General features: G+C 39.0%; 1 protein-coding gene across 2 annotated transcripts in view; it reads left to right on the forward strand.

Annotated features, from left to right (window-relative positions):
• The first annotated feature begins 1525 nt into the window (after positions 1 to 1525).
• The window catches only part of LOC104610239 (IAP-like protein 1), a 59827-nt gene continuing 43134 nt past the window's right edge, over positions 1526 to 18218 (forward strand). For both annotated transcript variants that reach the window (XM_010276764.3, XM_088899849.1), the window contains exons 1-4: positions 1526 to 1803; positions 5615 to 5864; positions 14765 to 14888; positions 17798 to 18144. In XM_010276764.3, the coding sequence (XP_010275066.1) occupies positions 1715 to 1803; positions 5615 to 5864; positions 14765 to 14888; positions 17798 to 18144 (810 nt within the window). In that variant the 5' untranslated portion in view covers positions 1526 to 1714. The remainder of the gene's footprint in view (positions 1804 to 5614; positions 5865 to 14764; positions 14889 to 17797; positions 18145 to 18218) is intronic.

Genomic DNA, 18218 nt, shown 5'->3' on the forward strand with positions numbered 1-18218 from the left:
TCTCTTGCATTCCATGTGAATGTAGAATATATAACTCAATCTTCTTTCCATTATACCAACTCTCTTACATGGATTAAGACTTGCTGTAAAAGTTAGAGTAAAGGAATTAGAAGTGGAAGGAGATATTCAATTAGTCATATCTTCGTCCAAGAATATCAGATCAACTACATGGAAATACAAAATTATAGACATGCTTTTAGGGAGATCGACACATTGGCAAAGAGATTCAGTTCAATTCCACTTTTCAGTGGATAAGAAGGTCTACAAATGGAGTGGCAGATGTATTGGCAAAGCAAGGAGCTAGTAGAAATGGCTTGTTTTGGGATAAATTGTAATATGATGTACTTTGGCTTGTTTTGGGCTAAGTTGCTCATAGAGAAATAAAGTTTTAATCTTATTTATTTGTATTTGTTCATTCTTATTTCTAAAAGTGAGCAATTTCTTACCTAAAATACTTGTCAAGTGAGGGGAGGATGGGATATTGCTGTACTATACCTTGGCTGCATGTGTTCTCGGTTGACCTGATTAATGATAATTGTATAATAGGCATTGTCATTTCTTTAGGCTGTATTTGTTTCTTTGTAAAATTTTTTAGAATGAAATATTTCAAGTAGTATTTTTATTATCTCTTTTATAATAAAATCCTAGTTTTTTGCTCCTAATTTGTTTTCATGTAAATGGCAAGGAAAACAAAGTTTTATTTGTAAATTGTCAGAAAATAAATCTTAAAAATATCAACTTGAAAACTTTTCAATCCACTTTACATGGAAACAAGCATGGCCTTAAGAATTTTTCATGTATTGGTTCGATTAATATGATGGATGTATTGGCAACTGACTTTTAGAAGATATACATAGAGTACTTATTAACCATCTCCTTTATACCATCCATTTGAAGTTAATGTCTTCTCCCCCATCCTACAGGTACGTTCCAACCCTCGTTTTTTGTGCGAGTGTTTTTCATTTCAAGAAACCAGTGCTCTATGAAGAAAAAACTAAGCATACTTCAAGAAACCAGTGCTCAACCAAACACCGGTGCCGGAGAGGGAGGTGGAAGAGGGTAAAAAAAAGTCTCTGGTTTGAAATGAAAAACAAAACATCAAAGAGGGTTTCTCTGGTTTGAAATGAAAAACAAAACATCAAAGAGGGTTTCTCTGGTTTGAAATGAAAAAACTTAACACCCACACAAAAAACGAGGGTTAGAACTTACCTTGTGACTGGAGCCATCGCGGGTGCCGGAGATGAAGGCGGAGATCTGAGCTCGGGCAAAAACAGGGGTTAGAGTCCGATTTGAAGTTCAGAGGGCAGGAATATGGGAGAAGCTCGAACTTTGCCCTTTTGAGATCGTTTTGGGGCTAAACGGGCGGGGTTAACGTCCGTATCATTAGCCTCGCACGTGAGAACATCTCATCGCGTGCGATTGAACAGGTGTCAGTCGCACACAGAAACACGGTGGGGCGGAGATGCGAACTCCTCGATTTGAAATTGGATATTATCTACTACGCAAATATATTCCGCGGTAAATCCTTTATTTTATTTTGATTATCTGATGGCTGATGGCTGATGCTGTTCCAGAGGAGGAAAGACAAAAGAGTTGGAACTTACGCGTATTACGCGCCATGCGTAACTTAGGAGCGAAAGGGAATCGGTTAACGCTGTTATAAAAAGGAGCCAAGAACGAGAAAACAGAGATTTTTGGTTTCGACGAGGGAACAATGAGGGAGGAGGTTATAAGCTCTGGGGGAACTATGGATCCCTTACTGCTCGCTCGATCTTCCTCGCCGCCTCCGGTTACTGCTGCAAGGTATCGCCTTTTCCTTGGTTTGATTTTTTTTTGCCTTTCTTTTCTTTCGAGGAATCTCTCGGGTGTTTTCTTTTCTTGCGTCTTGATCTCTTTAGTGAACCACTAGGGCATGCTTAGTAGTTGAACAGATCAGCTTAGGTCGATATGTGTTGTTCGAAAACCCTAGAATTTGGTGAGGTCAGTTTGTTTTTGGTCTGAGAATAATTATTTTGTGGGATTTGCCCGAGTTATTGTTGATTTCTATAAGGGTTTCGGTTGTTTAGCTCAATGCTTGAGTTGAATTGTTTATTTAGGTTGAATTACAAGGGATTACAGCAATGGTGCATGATGTGTATGGATTTTTGTGGAGTCATTAATTACAGCTGGCGAATTTTAATGATACAGGATGAGCACGATTCTTTTTAACCGCAAATGGGACCTGTAAAAATGAATTTTTGTTTTATTTTTACACCGGAGAACAAATTGTGAATGGGGAAGCATTTTCGCGGAACTTTCTCCTATCCCTCCCTTTCTCCGCAATGTTTGTTGGTAGTGTTGAATTTAAGGTGGTCTTAGGTCAAGTTCGTGGTTTCAGGATTTTACCGGGAAACATTATGCTCTGAAGTAACTTTGAAGCCATGGCTTATTTTATACTGTAAACTATTGCAGTAGGGGTGGTTCGGAAAAGGAGAAGAAGAAGAAAAAAATACACAGCCAATTGTTCTGAGGTTGAGATTGCTTGTTTCTGTAGAAGGTTTTTTTTGGCCTGCACTTTCATTCCTTTTTCATCTGAAGATGGTGGATGTAATTGATCAGTTTCCTTAATTTGTTTTTTTTCCATAATTTTGTCTGAATTTGTCTTTCTGGGTTGGAGATGGTGTTCAATCACAGAGGGTGAACTTTGATGTTCCCTTTGTAGATTTTTTCTAATGAAATGTTGTCTGCCCATGGTTTTGTGCATATTTTCTTTGCCTTTATTTAAAACTCTTTGAAGATTTTTAATTAAAACAGTTTTATTTAAGAAATGATTCTCCAAGGCTTGGCCGATAGGGGGAGGCTGTCACTTCTACCAGAATGGGGACCTCTTCTTCATTGAAACAGAAGGCAAAGGGATAAATCTCTTTACGAAGTTCTTGGAGTCATGCCTAGTTGGGAAGTTTGAGGGGGAGGCTCCGGACCTAGCAGGTGCTGAAGCCTGGGTGAGGGAAGCCTGGAATGTCCTAGAGGAAGTCAAGGTGAAAAATTTTATCAGTAGTTTGTTCCCGTTCATAGTCCCCTCAGAGTCGGACTTGAGACACATCCTGACTCCTGAGTAGATCCCAGTGGCGGCTGGGGCATGTCCTTGCTCATCGATAGGTGGAGTGCCTGTGCTGGTTGTGCCACGGATGAGCCTCCGAGTCAGGGAACTGTGGACAGGAAAGTCGGGATTAAAATTTACAGCCTTCCGCTGATGCCCTGGAACCCAAAAATCATAACAATGATAGGCGACTTTTGTGGGGGTTTCCTAGCCACAGATGACTCGACAAAGGAATTAGCGACACTTGAGTGGATCAGGTTGTATGGAAAGGAGAGCTGCTAGGTTCAATTGACATTAAGGTAGGAGAAGTGGTGTATACAATGCACATCTGGCTGAAATTTGAATTTGCAGCTTGGCCGGCGGATCAGAGGTACATAGGGGCAAAAGAAATTTCGAGGGAGGAGCTATTGAGATCCTATGAAGGGGGGGAAATTGACCGGGCAGGGCTGTCGAAAATTGCAGGGGTGCTGGTGATGTTTGGCATGGCGATCGAATCCTCCAGGCAAGAGATCTGTGTCAGAACTTCCAGGGGTGACCCAGGGGAGCTGTTGGATAGGCCTGCCCATCAGGGGTACAGAACAGTGGAGATTTTGTAGACTCCTGACCTTGTGGCAGCCTATGAGCAGGAGGAATCCTTTCAAATTTTGAAGGAGGCAGAGCGGTTGAGTGACATGTCCCAAGAGAGGGTTGCTGAGTTGGATTTCCCAACGAATAGCCGAATAGGTAGGAGCTCCAAGCTTTAATTGGAGAGTGCTTAAGGGAATTGGACTTGAACGGGCTAACATAGGTGAATCGGACCAGGGAAAATCCAACCAAGTTTGTCAGGCGGTTCAAGGGAGGACCTAAACTGGGGTGAAGTAGGTCAAGTGCTGGCTCGAGTTATGGTGTCAGACACGCGCTCAAATGGAATTGTAAATCAGGATTCATGTATTTGACTAGTTTGGACAAGGCTTAGATGATGATGAAGATGCTGTATACTACCCATCCTCAATTTCCTCAATTAAGGATAGGGCTGCAAATGGATCGAATTGGATAAGACATTAGCAGATCCAAAATTGATTTATTTATATTCGATTGGAATTGGATCTAATCCATCAAATTTAGATCTGATTCAAATTGAATTCAGATTGCAATGAGATATTGAATGGTATAAATTAGACTAAAAATGATCAACATATTATATAATATTAATAAAATGAACTAAAAATTATTTGGATATTATATTTAATGAACAAAATTAATTAAAAGTTACATATGTGAAACTCGAACATATGGAGATTTAGTAAAATCACAACATTAAATCAAACTCACAACCTCAAAAATTTATTCACTAAAAGACAAAGCAATATGCTTTCGATTCAGCCAGTTCAGCTGTTATCAAATGATCCCTTGGTCCTTATTGATGAATGCTAAATGATTCCACTGCTGGGTGACCATTTAGCCCCAAGTAAGGGGGCTCTTGATTGCCTTTGAAGTGGTGAATTGAATACTTAGTGTCTTGTCTTTCAGTGAATAAGTTATTAAGTAGGTTCTTAGCTTCTTAATGGCAATAAGTCATTCAGTTCTTCTTCTACCACTTTATCTGTTGTTGAATGGCTCTAGCTGTTGTTAAGCACTATTTTAGTGGCTATCTAGATATTTGACAAACCATTGGCACATCTTTTTAATTTTACTTGTGCTGGATGTTTGTTTGGCCTTTGGCTTATCTCCTCCTAAGTGATGCTTTCTGGACCTCAAAACAATGTGGCAAGTGGCAACAACCCAGAAAAAGGTTTTTGCTTCCTGGTGCCATTTTATAACTATTATTGTTTTCCAAGTACTGTTATGTAGCTGTTAAAAATTAAAATGAACACTTAAAAGATGTCAGACCATTAACCATCTCTATAACAGCACATTGTTCTCAGATTGTTTATTTATTATTTTTTGATTAGCATCCGGTAAGAAATGCCATTCTGCAACTGCATCCTCGTTTAGGTTTCCTGTGCCAGTGGTTGGATAATCTAAACAGCTTGATTGTAAAACCACTTTCTTTGGTGCACTAAAAATTGATTGGTCATTTTACCTGTGCCTCTCCATTTAGTTCAATAGATTAAATTGTTTTGGTTGTCATGTTGGCTGTGCTGGCTGTGCTTAGAACCGTATCTTTTTGTCCCAGGTGGGCCCAGCCCTTTGGCTTGCACAATCCCTGTTAACATGCGTCTCATATGAAGGTTTAGTTATGCTAGACTATCTCCTTATAATTGCCATTTTGATGCCTTTCTGAGAGGAGGGAATATCTGAGAGAAAAAATGTTTTGTAATCCAAAAACATAAGCTACCGACATGGCAACACCTTAGATTAGATAGAGAGGAAGACTGAATTTTTGACAACTATAGTAGCAGTATAACATCATTTCATAATTTTTGGAAGTCACTTTTCATGACTCTCAAATATGATCGAAAGTTTATCCTCCATATTTTTAGGAGCCATATTATGGGATTTACATGTTGACACTGTTAACCATGTCTTGCTCTTACAGACATTGTCTTTTATCAGTTCTGCAGGGGCATCTTCACCTGCTGTTCCAACAAATGCTGGCAGTATTGACTGGTTTGGCAATGGACAAGGTTCCAAAGGAGGTTCTCTGTCTTGTGTTGGTTCACAACCCCCACGGGCTTCCTTAAGCACAAGTGCTGGTGGTTCTGCTCTTGGATCATCACAACCTTCATGTAGACCATGGGAAAGAGGGGATTTACTTAGGCGGCTTGCTACATTCAAGCCTTCAAACTGGTTTGGAAAACCAAAGGTTTGGACCTGAGTTGCTTTTCCTTAAAGGATATATTTGAAGTATGGATATATATTGTTGCACTACACTCTTTTCTTCAAGTGAATAATAAATGCTGATAGTAGCCTTTGGATGCCCTATGTTCATTTTTTTTTGTCTTTTTACTTTTTTTCTTTAGGGTGGTGACTATCATAAAATGCATCAAAATCCTTTTGAATGCTGCTGTAAAGAAATTATTTTAGAAGTTTCTATATACTTTCTTTTATTGTAAAGATGACTTTATGCATGATTCGAAGTAGTGAGTGAAAAGGGCAGGCCTCCCATCGGTAGGCCAAAAACCATAGATAGGAATAGAGTAGAAAGAGATTCCTAATCCCAATGAAAGCCCACAACAAGTAGGCTCGAAGGGATAGGCTCCAAAATAGCTAGCTCCTATATACATCCTCACTAACAAATCTGTCTGCTAAAGAGCTAGCTGATCTCTGGATATAATGGAACAATATATCTCTAGCTGCCAAAGATCTAATCTCCATTATAAAATTCCTAAGAGCCAAGTATCTTCCATCTTCCCCTTTTCTAATCCAACCAATCACAATCTGTGACTCTCTGTCAACTTAAAAAGGACATTACCCAATGTTGGTGCCAGCTATCTGGGGTCTTGGAAGGGGTAGAATGGATACAGTCCTAATATTTGGCACTTTTTGCAGAAAGTTACTTCTCCCGGATATGAACTTGCATTCTCACACTTGCCAGCTTGATATTTTACCATTACACTATGTGATGGCTCCTATTCTAAGTCAACTTCCACTTGAGAATATCCCATAAAAATTGTGGCCTTTTAAGTAAGGACATAATCTTGGCTCTGAAAGAGTTCTTGTGTTGCTTCTAGATGGACACTTAAAATGGGTTTGTACCCGTGTCAATGTTTTAAAAGCGCAAGGGGCAATTTGTGCCTGAGGCGTAAGGCGCAAGGCGCATGCCTTTTTGAAGCAAGGTACAAAAATAAAAAATGCCAAAAAAATAAAAAATATTCAACATAATAGTAATAAAAATATAAAGTATAAACTTAAATTGGCTTCACCAAGGCTTTCTATCAAGACTGCTGGAATGTGGTAAGAGAAGACCTTTGTGCTGTGTTTAAGGAATTTGAAGTTAATAGCAAAGTAAGCCCTGGAGTTAATGCCACTTTCATAGATCTAATCCTTAAGAAGAAAGAAGCAAAAAATTCTAAAGATTTTAGGCTGATTAGTTTGGTGACTAGCATTTACAAAATCCTAGCTAAGGTGTTATCCTTGAGGATTAAAGTAGTGCTACCCTCCATCATTAGTCAAGCTCAGGGAGATTTCGTGCAAGGGAGGCAAATAACAGATCAGATTTTAATAGCGAATGAATGTGTGGAGGATATGAGAAAGTCCGGAAAGCAATGTTTTGTTTGTAAGCTGGATTTAGAAAAGGCCAATGATCTTGTGGATTGGAGCTTCTTATTAGAGGTCCTAGGGTGTTGTGGGTTTGGAGTTAGATGGTGTAATTGGATAAAGGGATGCATAAGTTCTTGCCAGTTTTCGGTCTTGGTTAATGGGGTAGTCAAGGATTTCTTCCCAACTTTTAGAGGGTTAAGGCAAGGTGACCCCCTTTCCCCTTTTCTTTTTCCCCTAGTTGCAAATGTTTTTAGTAGTTTGATCTCTAAGGTAGACAGGGAAGGTGTAGTGAGAGGTTGGAGTATCAAATATGAAAATAAACTTGGAAAAGAGCTGTGTGGTGGGAGTGAATCTGGATGAGAGGACTCTTGAGTCGGTGGCTGAGTTTTTATGTTGTCTTATTTCCTATTGGCCGTTACAGTATTTAGGTATTCCTCTAGGAGCCGACCCTAAGGAGAGCACATTTTGGGCCCCAATTTTAGAAAAGTTTGAGAAAAGGTTAGCCTCGTGGAAAAGGAACTATATTTCTTAAGGCGGTAGTGTTTCTTTACTGAGAGCTTCTTTAGCAAATCTGCTTATTTATTATTTCTCTGTGTTTAGGATTCTTGTCAGGGAAGCCGAGAAATTAGAGAAATTAATGAGAAATTTTCTTTGGGAGCCAGGGGAGGAAAAAAAGGATCACTTAATAAATTGGGGAATAGTGTGTAGGAGAAAAGAGGAAGGTGGATTGGGACTGGGGAATTTAGTTTTGAAGAATAAAGCACTCTTGGGAAAATGGTTGTGGAGATGGCCCTTAGAACAGGAGAGACTTTGGCATGAGGTGATAGATAGTATACATGGCAGTTTGGGAAATGGATGGGGTGCTGGTGTATCGTGTTGAGCCACTCTAGCAACTCCTTGGAAAGCAATTCAGAGTATTCTTCCTCTTTTCTTCAACTGTATCAAGTATGATGTCAATTCTGGTACTTCTGTTTTATTTTGGGAAGACATCTGGGTGGGCAATTCTGCCCTTAAGGACAGTTTCCCTTCTCTCTATTCCATTTCTTGCTACAAGGGTAAAACAATCTCTCACTTTCTTCCAACATCTGATTTGCCATATTCTCTGAGTTGGGACTTTGGGTTTCGTAGGGGTTTGAGGGATCATGAACTCTCATGTGTTTCAGACCTGTTGTCTCTACTTGAAAGTGTTTTTCTGGACCTTTCCAGTTCTGATGTGAGACTTTGGTCTCCAAACCCAAAAGGTTACTTCACATGTGCTTCCTTTTTTAAGTCCCTTTGCTCTCCCTCGGGACAAGTGGGTTTCCCAGCTAAGGAGATTTGGTCTAAACCTGTACCTTCTAAAATTATTATGTTCTGCTGGGAGGTGTTCTATAGGAAAATCAACACTTCAGACTTGTTGCAGAAGAGAAGGCCTTCTATGTGTTTGTCTCCTAATTGGTGTGTACTTTGCAGGGCTAATGGTGAGGATTGCTCTCACTTACTTTTAACCTGTCCTTTTTCTGTTGCTATTTGGGGTTGGATCTATGCTTTGTTTGGTTGCAGATGGAATTTGACCACAACCATAGATCAGACCTTTGATCCTTCCTTCTTTGTGTGGCCCACAAAAACTGGTAAAACAATGTGAAGGAGCATTAAAATTGTTGCTTTGTGGACAATTTGGGAAGAAAGGAATGCGAGGATTTTCCAAGAGAAGGAGAGAAATGTTCAGAATGTAAAGGATTGCATTACGACCAGGGAAATCCATTGGCCGAGATCATTAGATTCCTTCAAATTATATTCCTTTGATGAATGTTAATTTTCATCAAGGAACATGAATGTTAATTTTCAGTGGGTGGGTAGAACAGCTAACACCATAACGGATGGGTTAGCTAAACAAGGGGTATCAAGGGAACGCTTATTCTGGGCAGCTTTGTAAATTTTTTGTTACTAGTCTGAGGTAGTACATTATTGTTGTTGTGGAGAGGCACCAGCTCGTGCCCCTCCTTTGGGTAGGCTGTATTGTAATATCTTATTGAATTTCTTGAATAAAATTTCAATCATTTATCAATAAAAAAGAAATATAAACTTAAATTTTAAAATAAATGTTTTAAAAAACTTATTATCTAAAATAGAATACATAAACATAACATGTAAAGTGCATTCAAATGAAAATTTAAAAATAAAATCAAGCATATAAATCATTTTTTTTGATAATTGACATATAAAGCATTTTCAAGCATGTAAAACACATAATCTCTTCCCCCCCAATTGCATTACTTAAAGTAGATAATGTGATGTAAAACATATTGCATTCCTGATTCTATGAGCTGCCTTTGTACCATGCCTCTTGAGGCAAGCCCAAACAAGTCCATTTTAGGGTCTTAAATTCTTAATTCTCACATAAAAATAATGATTTTATAACTTTAATTGCCTTTTAAGAAGATATTTTATTAGAAAAAAATGAATAAACAGCATTAGCAAATAGGGGTTCTTGGAGGCCCAGCCACTAGTTACAAAAAAAGCAAAAAAGCGTGAAATTTTAAAAAGGCGCATGCCTGGGCTGAGGCGCATGCTTAGGCGCACTAGGTGCATGCTTAGGTGCACCAGGCGTGTGCCTAGGACCTAGCAAGGCGTATACCCTAAAACACGCCTCACCTGTGTGCTGAGGCATCCCTTTTAATTCACTGACCTGTGTTGGACACATGGATATTGATAGCAAGATGACACTTGAGGAAACTATTCTCTTTATTGAATCTGTCATATTTGAATATGGCTGATGAACCTTGAACTTCTAGGAGAAAACTTGGGCATGGATCTCTAATTTATTATATTCAATAATTTAGTACAATAACAAAATAGAGATTTCATTAATAAAAAGTTCTTACTACCCAAAAACAGAATGGAGACAAACAAAGAAGACAAGACAGACCTTGACTAACACCAAAATTCAGAAAACAGAAAAGGATTACACATGTAACCCAGGCCAAGGACATCTCCACTGAAGACTTTCCTTTGACAACCCATCCCTTGCTAAGGCATCAACCAAAAGATTTGCAGTCCTAGGCGTCCACTTGAATGAGCTAATCAAGGAACTGCCAAAGGTTTGCACCTGTCTAACCAACGATCTATGGATCCAAGGGATGTTCTCTTCAGCTCTCACTGAAGAAGTGAACAGACTAGGGAAATTGAAAGGCTAACAAGGGAACTAGTGTTACTTTTAAATGGGTGAGAAGAACTGCAAATGGCATGGCAGATACTTTAGCCAAACAGGGGGCAAACAGGCAGCACTTATACTGTTTCTCAAGCTCATCAACTTCCTTGGAATCCTTCCTCTTTGATTTACATTCCCTAGCACCCTCTTTAGTACCCTCGCTCCTGTCCTCGCCCTCCTTGTTGGAGGCTACCAGCCCAGACAAAGAAAGAACAAGACCAGAACTTATCTGTAAATTCAGCTACATGATTATCTCGAGAGTTTTCTCACTAGGCGGAACTGCGGAAGGCTTCCCCCGTTCTCCTTCACAACTTCACCTTTTGCCTGAAACCCTATCTCATGCTCCCAATTTAGGGTTTCTCTTCCACTTGAAGCAATCCCATCTTCATTGTTACTGTGCAACAGTTGGGCTCCAAAAGGCCCCCCTACCTTGAATCGTTGTCCCATAGCTTCTTGGCCTTTGTAATACCTTGGGATGCCACTAGGAGACAATTCGAAATAAAGTAGGTATTGGATCCCAGTTGTGGAAAAGTGCTCTAGGAATTGGCTGCTTGGAAGAAAAATTATATCGTTTCCAGTCTACTATCTTTAGGTGTTCAGATTGCCATGGAGGGAAGTGATGAAGCTAAAAGAATTGATGAGAGATTTTTTGTGGGAGCCAGTAGGGCTGCAAGTCGGGCCGGGTTAGGTTGGGTTGAGGCCAACCCTAGCCCAACCCTAAGTTCTAAACCCCCAACCCTAACCCTAACCCAACCCGACCAACCCAACCCTAACCCTAACCCTAACTAAATTCGTTCGACCCTAACCCTAACCCAACCCAACCCAACCCAAAGTCAACTTCGGGTTGGGCTGGGCTCTGGTTGGGCCCAACCTAACCTTCTTCCCATCCCTTAAAATCTTGTAGAACTTCTTAATCTTGGATCTTAACTCAACTTTCATTATGATGACTTATAATAGATCTTTTATGGGCAGCAAGCTATGGGTGGTAAACAACAAAGAGGAGATAAAAAAATGATTATCTTAAATTCTGATAAAAAAAGTGATTATCTTAAATGAACTAAATGATAGTCTGTGGTAGTGGCTATACAACTATCATGCATCTAAACAAATCAATGTATGATCATATATATAACATATATTTATATATGATATGTACTATAGAGTTGGGTTCGGGTTGCCCAAGGAGTCAACCCTAACCCAACCCGAAGTAAAGTCGAGTTCATAAATTTCAACCCTAACTCTAACCCGAGCATCAACCTGGATCAACCCAACCCGACTTTTTAGGGTTGGGTTCGGGCTAACCCGGCCCAAGTTGCAGCCTTAGATCCAAAGGAAGGTAGGAAGGATCACTTGATCAATTGGGACATAGTGTGCTAAAGTAAAGATCAAAGGGGTCTAGGCATAGGAAACATAGGCAAGAAAATTCCTCCTTACTAGGTAAGTGGCTTTGGATGTGGACTCAGGAGAGGGGAGATTGTGGCAAGAGGCGATTGGTAGTATCCATGGTTCAGCAGACAATGGTTGGGATGCTGGTGTATCTTCGATGCTACATTGGTATCTCCTTGGAAGTCTATCTGTGGAGTGCTTCCTCAGTTTCTATGACAAATTAGGTATGATGTTTGCTCTGGAGGTAAGGTTCTTTTTTGGGAGGACCTTTGGCTTGGCGATTCAACCCTTAAAGATTTGTTCCCCTTGTTGTTCTCTTTCTTTGTTCAAAAAATAACCTGTCTCATTTTGTTTTCCTCTCCGAGTTGATCGGGTTAAGCTGGAATTTGGGTTTAAGAAGAAATTTAAGGGACTTTGTCTTTGAAAGGGCAACCTCGTTGATACAAATTCTTGATTCTGTTTTCCTGGATTTGTCTAAGTCCGATGGTCGGATCTGGATTCCACACCCCAAAGGGATCTTCTCTAGTGCCTCCTTTATGACGTTCTTGTGTTCAGATCCAAACTCTCCTCATTGCCCTGCTAATGAAATTTGGCCTAAGCCTATTCCTTCCAAGGTTGGGGCTTTGTGTTGGAAAGTTTTGCATGGAGAATAAACACATTGGATGTCTTGCAAAACAGAATACCTTTTCTGTGTGTCCCCTAACTGGTGTACCCTGTGTAAAGCAAGTGGAGAAAACTGTTACCATCTTCTGATATCCTGCTTCTTTGTGGCTAGTCTTTGGGAAAAGATTTTTGAACTTGTTGGTCACAGGTGGAGTTTACCTATTCAGATCGGAGATCTCTTTGACCCGACGACTTTCAGTTGGCCAAAGAGAAGAGGTAAGATTTTGTGGAGATGTCTAAGGGCTGCATTGATTTGGACGGTGTGGGAGGAAAGGAATGGTAGTGTTCAATGATAAAGAAAGAAATAAGGAAGCAGTGATGGAATGCATTTTATATATAGCTATAATGTGGGCCAAGTCTCTAAATTTATTTTCTGAGTTCTCTTTTGATGATTTGTGGAGGAATTTGGAAGCGGTATCTAGAAGCTCCTCTAAGAGAGTCAAACCTGTTGTGGTTTGGAAACCACCAGACGAAGGCTTCATCAAACGGAACTTCGATGGAAGCAGTCTAGGCCCTCTAGGGAACCTAGGTCCGGTTGGTATAGGGGGAGCTTTTAGAAACTCTAAAGGTCATATTGTTGCTGTTTTTTCAGGTCCAGTTGGTGTAGGGGATTCAGCCTTTGCGGAGTTCCAAGCTGTCTTACAAGGAATACAGATTGCTTAGAGAATTAAATTATGACAGGTTGGTAGTGGAAGGTGACTCTAAACTGGTAATAGGTTGGTTGAACGTACCTGAAATGGTAATTTGGAAATATAAAGAGTATATGAAAAGATTTAAGTGGCTGGTCAGAGATACGATAATCTCAGTCCAATGGGAAAGGTGTTCAGCTAATGGGATGGCTGATTTTTTTGCAAAATGTTGGGTGCATGGATCTGATATATTTTGGGCTCAGTTATTATCTTGTTTCCAGATGGGGCTGCATCTTGCGCCTCTCCTGGATGTACTTTGTAACCTTGTGATATTTCTTCTAGTCTAATAAAATTTCTATCATTCATAAAAAAAAATTCTACAATGGGGAGGTCTGATGTATAACCCCAAACCTCTCAAAGTATGAAACAAAATCATTCTCAAAATATTCCTTAGCTTTATTTGATATCTTGATGTGGGTATCAAAATGGGTAAGCACAAATTCATGAAACTGCTTTACAAGTTTGGGTACTTCAACACGGGAACACATAAGGTAAAGCCATGAATAAGTAGATAACAATTTTTATAACCACCCATGCATGGTAAATGGTATGCCCCCCACACCAAAGTGAACAATATGAAAAGGAATTGTAGATATTTTATTATTTGCATAATAAGAACTACAATGCTTTGACAACTCGCATGACTCACAATGTAAACTTGACACTTTAGTTTCCTTGAACAAAGCTAGAAACGATAGACTCAATGAAGAAAAAGAAATATGACCCAAATGATAATGACATAACATAATATGATTGATCGACTCCGACACATTTGAATCAAAAGCTGCTCTCAGAGGTGATACTTGATCCTGGCCTGGCATGCATGTATATTCCATTTGCTTCATGACTCCCAATCATCTTCTGAGATTTCGTGTTCTCAAAAGATACAATAAGAAGGCCATCAGGTATAGGGGGGAATCCAGGCTCGTCAGGTATAGGGGGAGTTTTCAGGGATGAAGAAGGCCGAATTATTGTCATGTATTCTGGTTCTATTGGATGGGGGGATTCTCTTAGAGCTGAAATATTGTCTGTTCTGGAAGGGGTAAAAAGAGCCCAAGAGTTGAATATTAGAAAACTGATGGTGGAAGGTGATTCTAAGCTGGCTATAAATTGGCTGCAGAAGGACAATTTTAGTTTGTGGAAATTTCTGAATGAGAAAAAGAAAGTTTAGACAGTTCACTCAAAACATGGAAGTCAAGTTTCAATGGACTAAGAGGAGTGCCAACTCCTTGGCAGATTCATTGGCCAAACAAGGGGTGGGAAGAGTCAACTTTTTCTTGTCAATATTGTAAACTGAAATGTACTTATTGGGAGGGTTAAGAGTTTTTACCCCTCTTGTTTTTTTTTTTCTCTTAACATCTATTAATAAAAGTTTCTGTTATCTATCAAAAAAATGGTCACACTGCAGTTCAAGGCTTTTGTCAAATTACTAACTGAAAGCAATTTAGTATTTAGTTTAGGAACATGAGCCAAAAGCTTTTCTGCATGTTTAGTGTTATCTGTACTTAATTGGTTATGTCCTTTCTTAATTCTTTGTATATATATATTTTTTTACTTTGTTTTAGTTGTCTACAGGATGCCAGTTCATTGGCTTGTGCCCGCAGAGGTTGGGTAAATGTTGACGTAGATAAGATTGTATGCGAGTCTTGTGGTGCAAACCTGAGTTTTGTTTTATTAGCATCTTGGACACCCACTGAAGGTGATTTCTGTTCTCTTTAAGTGTGCTAGTGGTAGTTATGCCTTTTCCTTTAGACTTAATCTATGATATCTTTTTTCTCAATAGTATTTACTGCATTGTCCGCTAAATGATATATGTTGAGATAGGCTTTTCTAGAGAATGCTGTTTTCCTCAACACTTGAAAAATATTATATGGACATCATATATTACTGAACCATGGTTTTTACCTGTTGATTGAAGAATATTATTGCTAAAATGAAAATGAAGATATAAAACCAATGAAATTGACCAGCAATGTGGCTAGTTTAAAAATGGTTCGAGTGAGTGGTTAGAAACTGGAACAGCTTGTTCACAAGGTCATGTAGATTCTGAGGTAGGCTAATTCTTTTGCCGATAGCTTGGTCAGAGCAGGTGTTTCCAGACGAGGGTGTTTATGGAGAACGCCAGGACCTGGGTATTTTTCATAATTTTTTAGTTTTTTGATGCTTTTGTATGTATGCTAGCTTTATGCTGTTCTGTAATGTTCCTACTGTCTAGACCGGACATGTTGGTGTTCTTTTAAGTTTCTAATATAAATTCATTTGTTAATTCATAAGAAAATGATGGGTTGAAAACACCAAAGTTGACAAGGAATGTTAAGCAAGAATTCTAGCAGATCCTAAGTTGGCAAAGGAGATTCCTAGTATGGAATATCTCTCCCCACGGTCTCTTTGCGGCACTGCAAAAATATCAGCTGTCATATGCTGAAACAAGGTTTAATATTTGAATATGTATCAGTGGCCTCCCGATACACCCCTACAGTGGGTGTTTCGGGGTCTGACCTGGTTCAGGGGGTAGATGGGGCTTTAAGCTGACCCCTCAGAACCAGTTTGTAAAAAAGAAAAATCAATGCGAGCCTCGATACACATTGATACGCCCCAACTGGCATATAAGCCTGTATTGATATTTTGAACCTTGTGCTGAAATATAATGGAATGAGGAGTTCAACATAGAATCCAAGATTTCCCCTCTTTAATGAAGTAAACTAATTTTCATATGGGGTCCTAGTAACATTTTTCTCAGATCTTTCATGATCTTGTTTTGGATTATATCTGTTTAAAGTGTTTTTGCAATTGCATGTTGCATTGGGGCTGTACAAAATCTTGTCTACAGAATACTTAATTTCCTTTCCAAAAAAGCACCTGCAAGCAGTGATCGTTATACATGTTATGCTGTAACTTTTTACTTAGGTCCCATTCGTTTATGGTAAGTCATTTACCTGCATAAGTGCACTAGCCCCTGTTCTTTTAATCATAACATTTACCCAGGTAAGTTGTGCAATTGACCATCTTTACCCATTGATTTGATTATTGGAAGGGGCAATTTTGTCTGATAATGTTTTGGCAATTTGTCCCCGCCCCCAAGTGGGAAAGTCACTTACCCACCTGGGAGATAACCCATGGGAAAATTAATTTACTGTTGGTCAACTTTCCCATTGAGGCGTTGGCCTCTATTTACTGAAAAATGAATGGGCCTAAGTGAAACATAATCTGCAACTGAAGAAATATTCAATCATTCAATATGGGGTTTGGATAAAGTCATCAAACTGTAACAGAGATGGTTTAAAAAAAACAAAGAAAACTGTAACAGGGAAATACAGAATTGAGAGCATATCCTCCAGAGTTTTGTAGATATGATTCATCAAGTTGACATTTTCTTTTTCCTGATAGTAGTCAAGAAATATTTTAATAGGGAAATGAGGTTAAAATTAAAGGTAAACCTTTTTGAAAATTTAAGTAGGGTGGATCTTGCAAAATTTGGAGTGGCAAGGTTAGGGGACATTGTGAGAATTGAGCTTTTATCATTTGATATTGGCAATCTGTCTATAAGTCAGCATGGTTGGTCTTTTGGTGTATGCTGTATTTCAGAAATATCCGTGAAGCAGTTATATTTGTTCTGGACCTGTTGGTGCTGATTGTTATTGGATCTCAATTGCTTTCACTTCTTTATGGGTTATGATTTATGTATTCTTGGTCATTGGATGGTGAAAGTAGATTCCCGAGTAGTAATTGGATGAACGAGACTTATTTTTTCTGGGGAGGGGCATGGCTCCTATTATGTCATCGTAGAGAGGTTTGATCCTTGGCTGCTAGAGTGGACATTCCATTCATTGGAGTCCAAGGTTAAGATTCTTTGGCAGATTGGCATTGAGTGGAATGAATGGATCAGAGATGTAGTGGAATCATACTTTTGAAGGTGCCAAGCTGAGGCTAATTGTACTTAGTTTTTGAGAGTCCAGGATAGTCTCTTTTCTGTAATACTTGGTTTCTAGTTGGGGTCTAAACTTTGGAAATTAGAAATGCCAAAATGGGTATAACACTTGATATTATTTGAAATGCCCAGAAAATATCATGTTTGTGAAATAGAAACATGGATGCACTCCTTTGAATGTGGAAAATATACCAGATTAGTCGATTTGACTTATATTATAATTGTCAGTTTGTCCAGAACTGTTTTTCTAAGTTGAAAGAAGAATGGATTTTGATTGAACCACCTAACCTAGTTTCGTTTGTTTGTTGTGGATGTCTCATTTCAAGATTCATCAATAGAATCCTATTTATTGCTTAGATTGTTTTTTTTTGATATGGTATAGACATATAATGTTCTTTTCTTGTACAAATAAGACCCTCTCTTGCTTTCACGTCACCTCGTAATCTCTATAAACAAAAGTAATTCAAATCAAATAAGCTGAAAATGAAATCCAAAACAAAGAATTCAAAATAGAATTCTATATCTAATTCCTATTAGTAGTTCGATAGATTTTCTACTCATTTCCAGGCACATTGACATTTCATTTCATTTTCTCCTTGCTTGGAGCAGTAATTTTGATACTACCTGCATCAGCTTGCTTAATGCTAACATTGGTCGGTTCTCATTTATCTTGGTTGAAGTTGATACTGCTGGTGAGGCGTTTGCCAAGCAGCTTGATACTGGGCACAAAGTAACTTGTCCTTGGAGAGGAAATAGCTGTGCTGAAAGCTTGGTGCAGTTCCCTCCTACTCCCCCATCAGCGCTAATTGGTGGTTACAAAGATCGTTGTGATGGACTTCTGCAATTTCTATCTCTTCCTGTTGTAGCTGCTTCTGCAATTGAACAGATGCGGATTTCTCGTGGGCCACAACTTGACCGCTTATTATCCCAGTCACAAGCCTTTACATCTGGGGATTTAAATTTTAAATCAGAGAGCATCGCAGGTCCAGAATCTTCCCGAGAAGAGGCATTATGTGTATATTCTCATGTAAGATAATTGGTAAATTTTGTTTATGCTAATAACATGCTAAATAATTATTGTTGTACTGTTCAGGTGTGTGT

Source organism: Nelumbo nucifera, chromosome 3 (genome assembly GCF_055504915.1).
Source record: "Nelumbo nucifera cultivar China Antique chromosome 3, China Antique-T2T, whole genome shotgun sequence".
Lineage (NCBI taxonomy): Eukaryota > Viridiplantae > Streptophyta > Magnoliopsida > Proteales > Nelumbonaceae > Nelumbo > Nelumbo nucifera.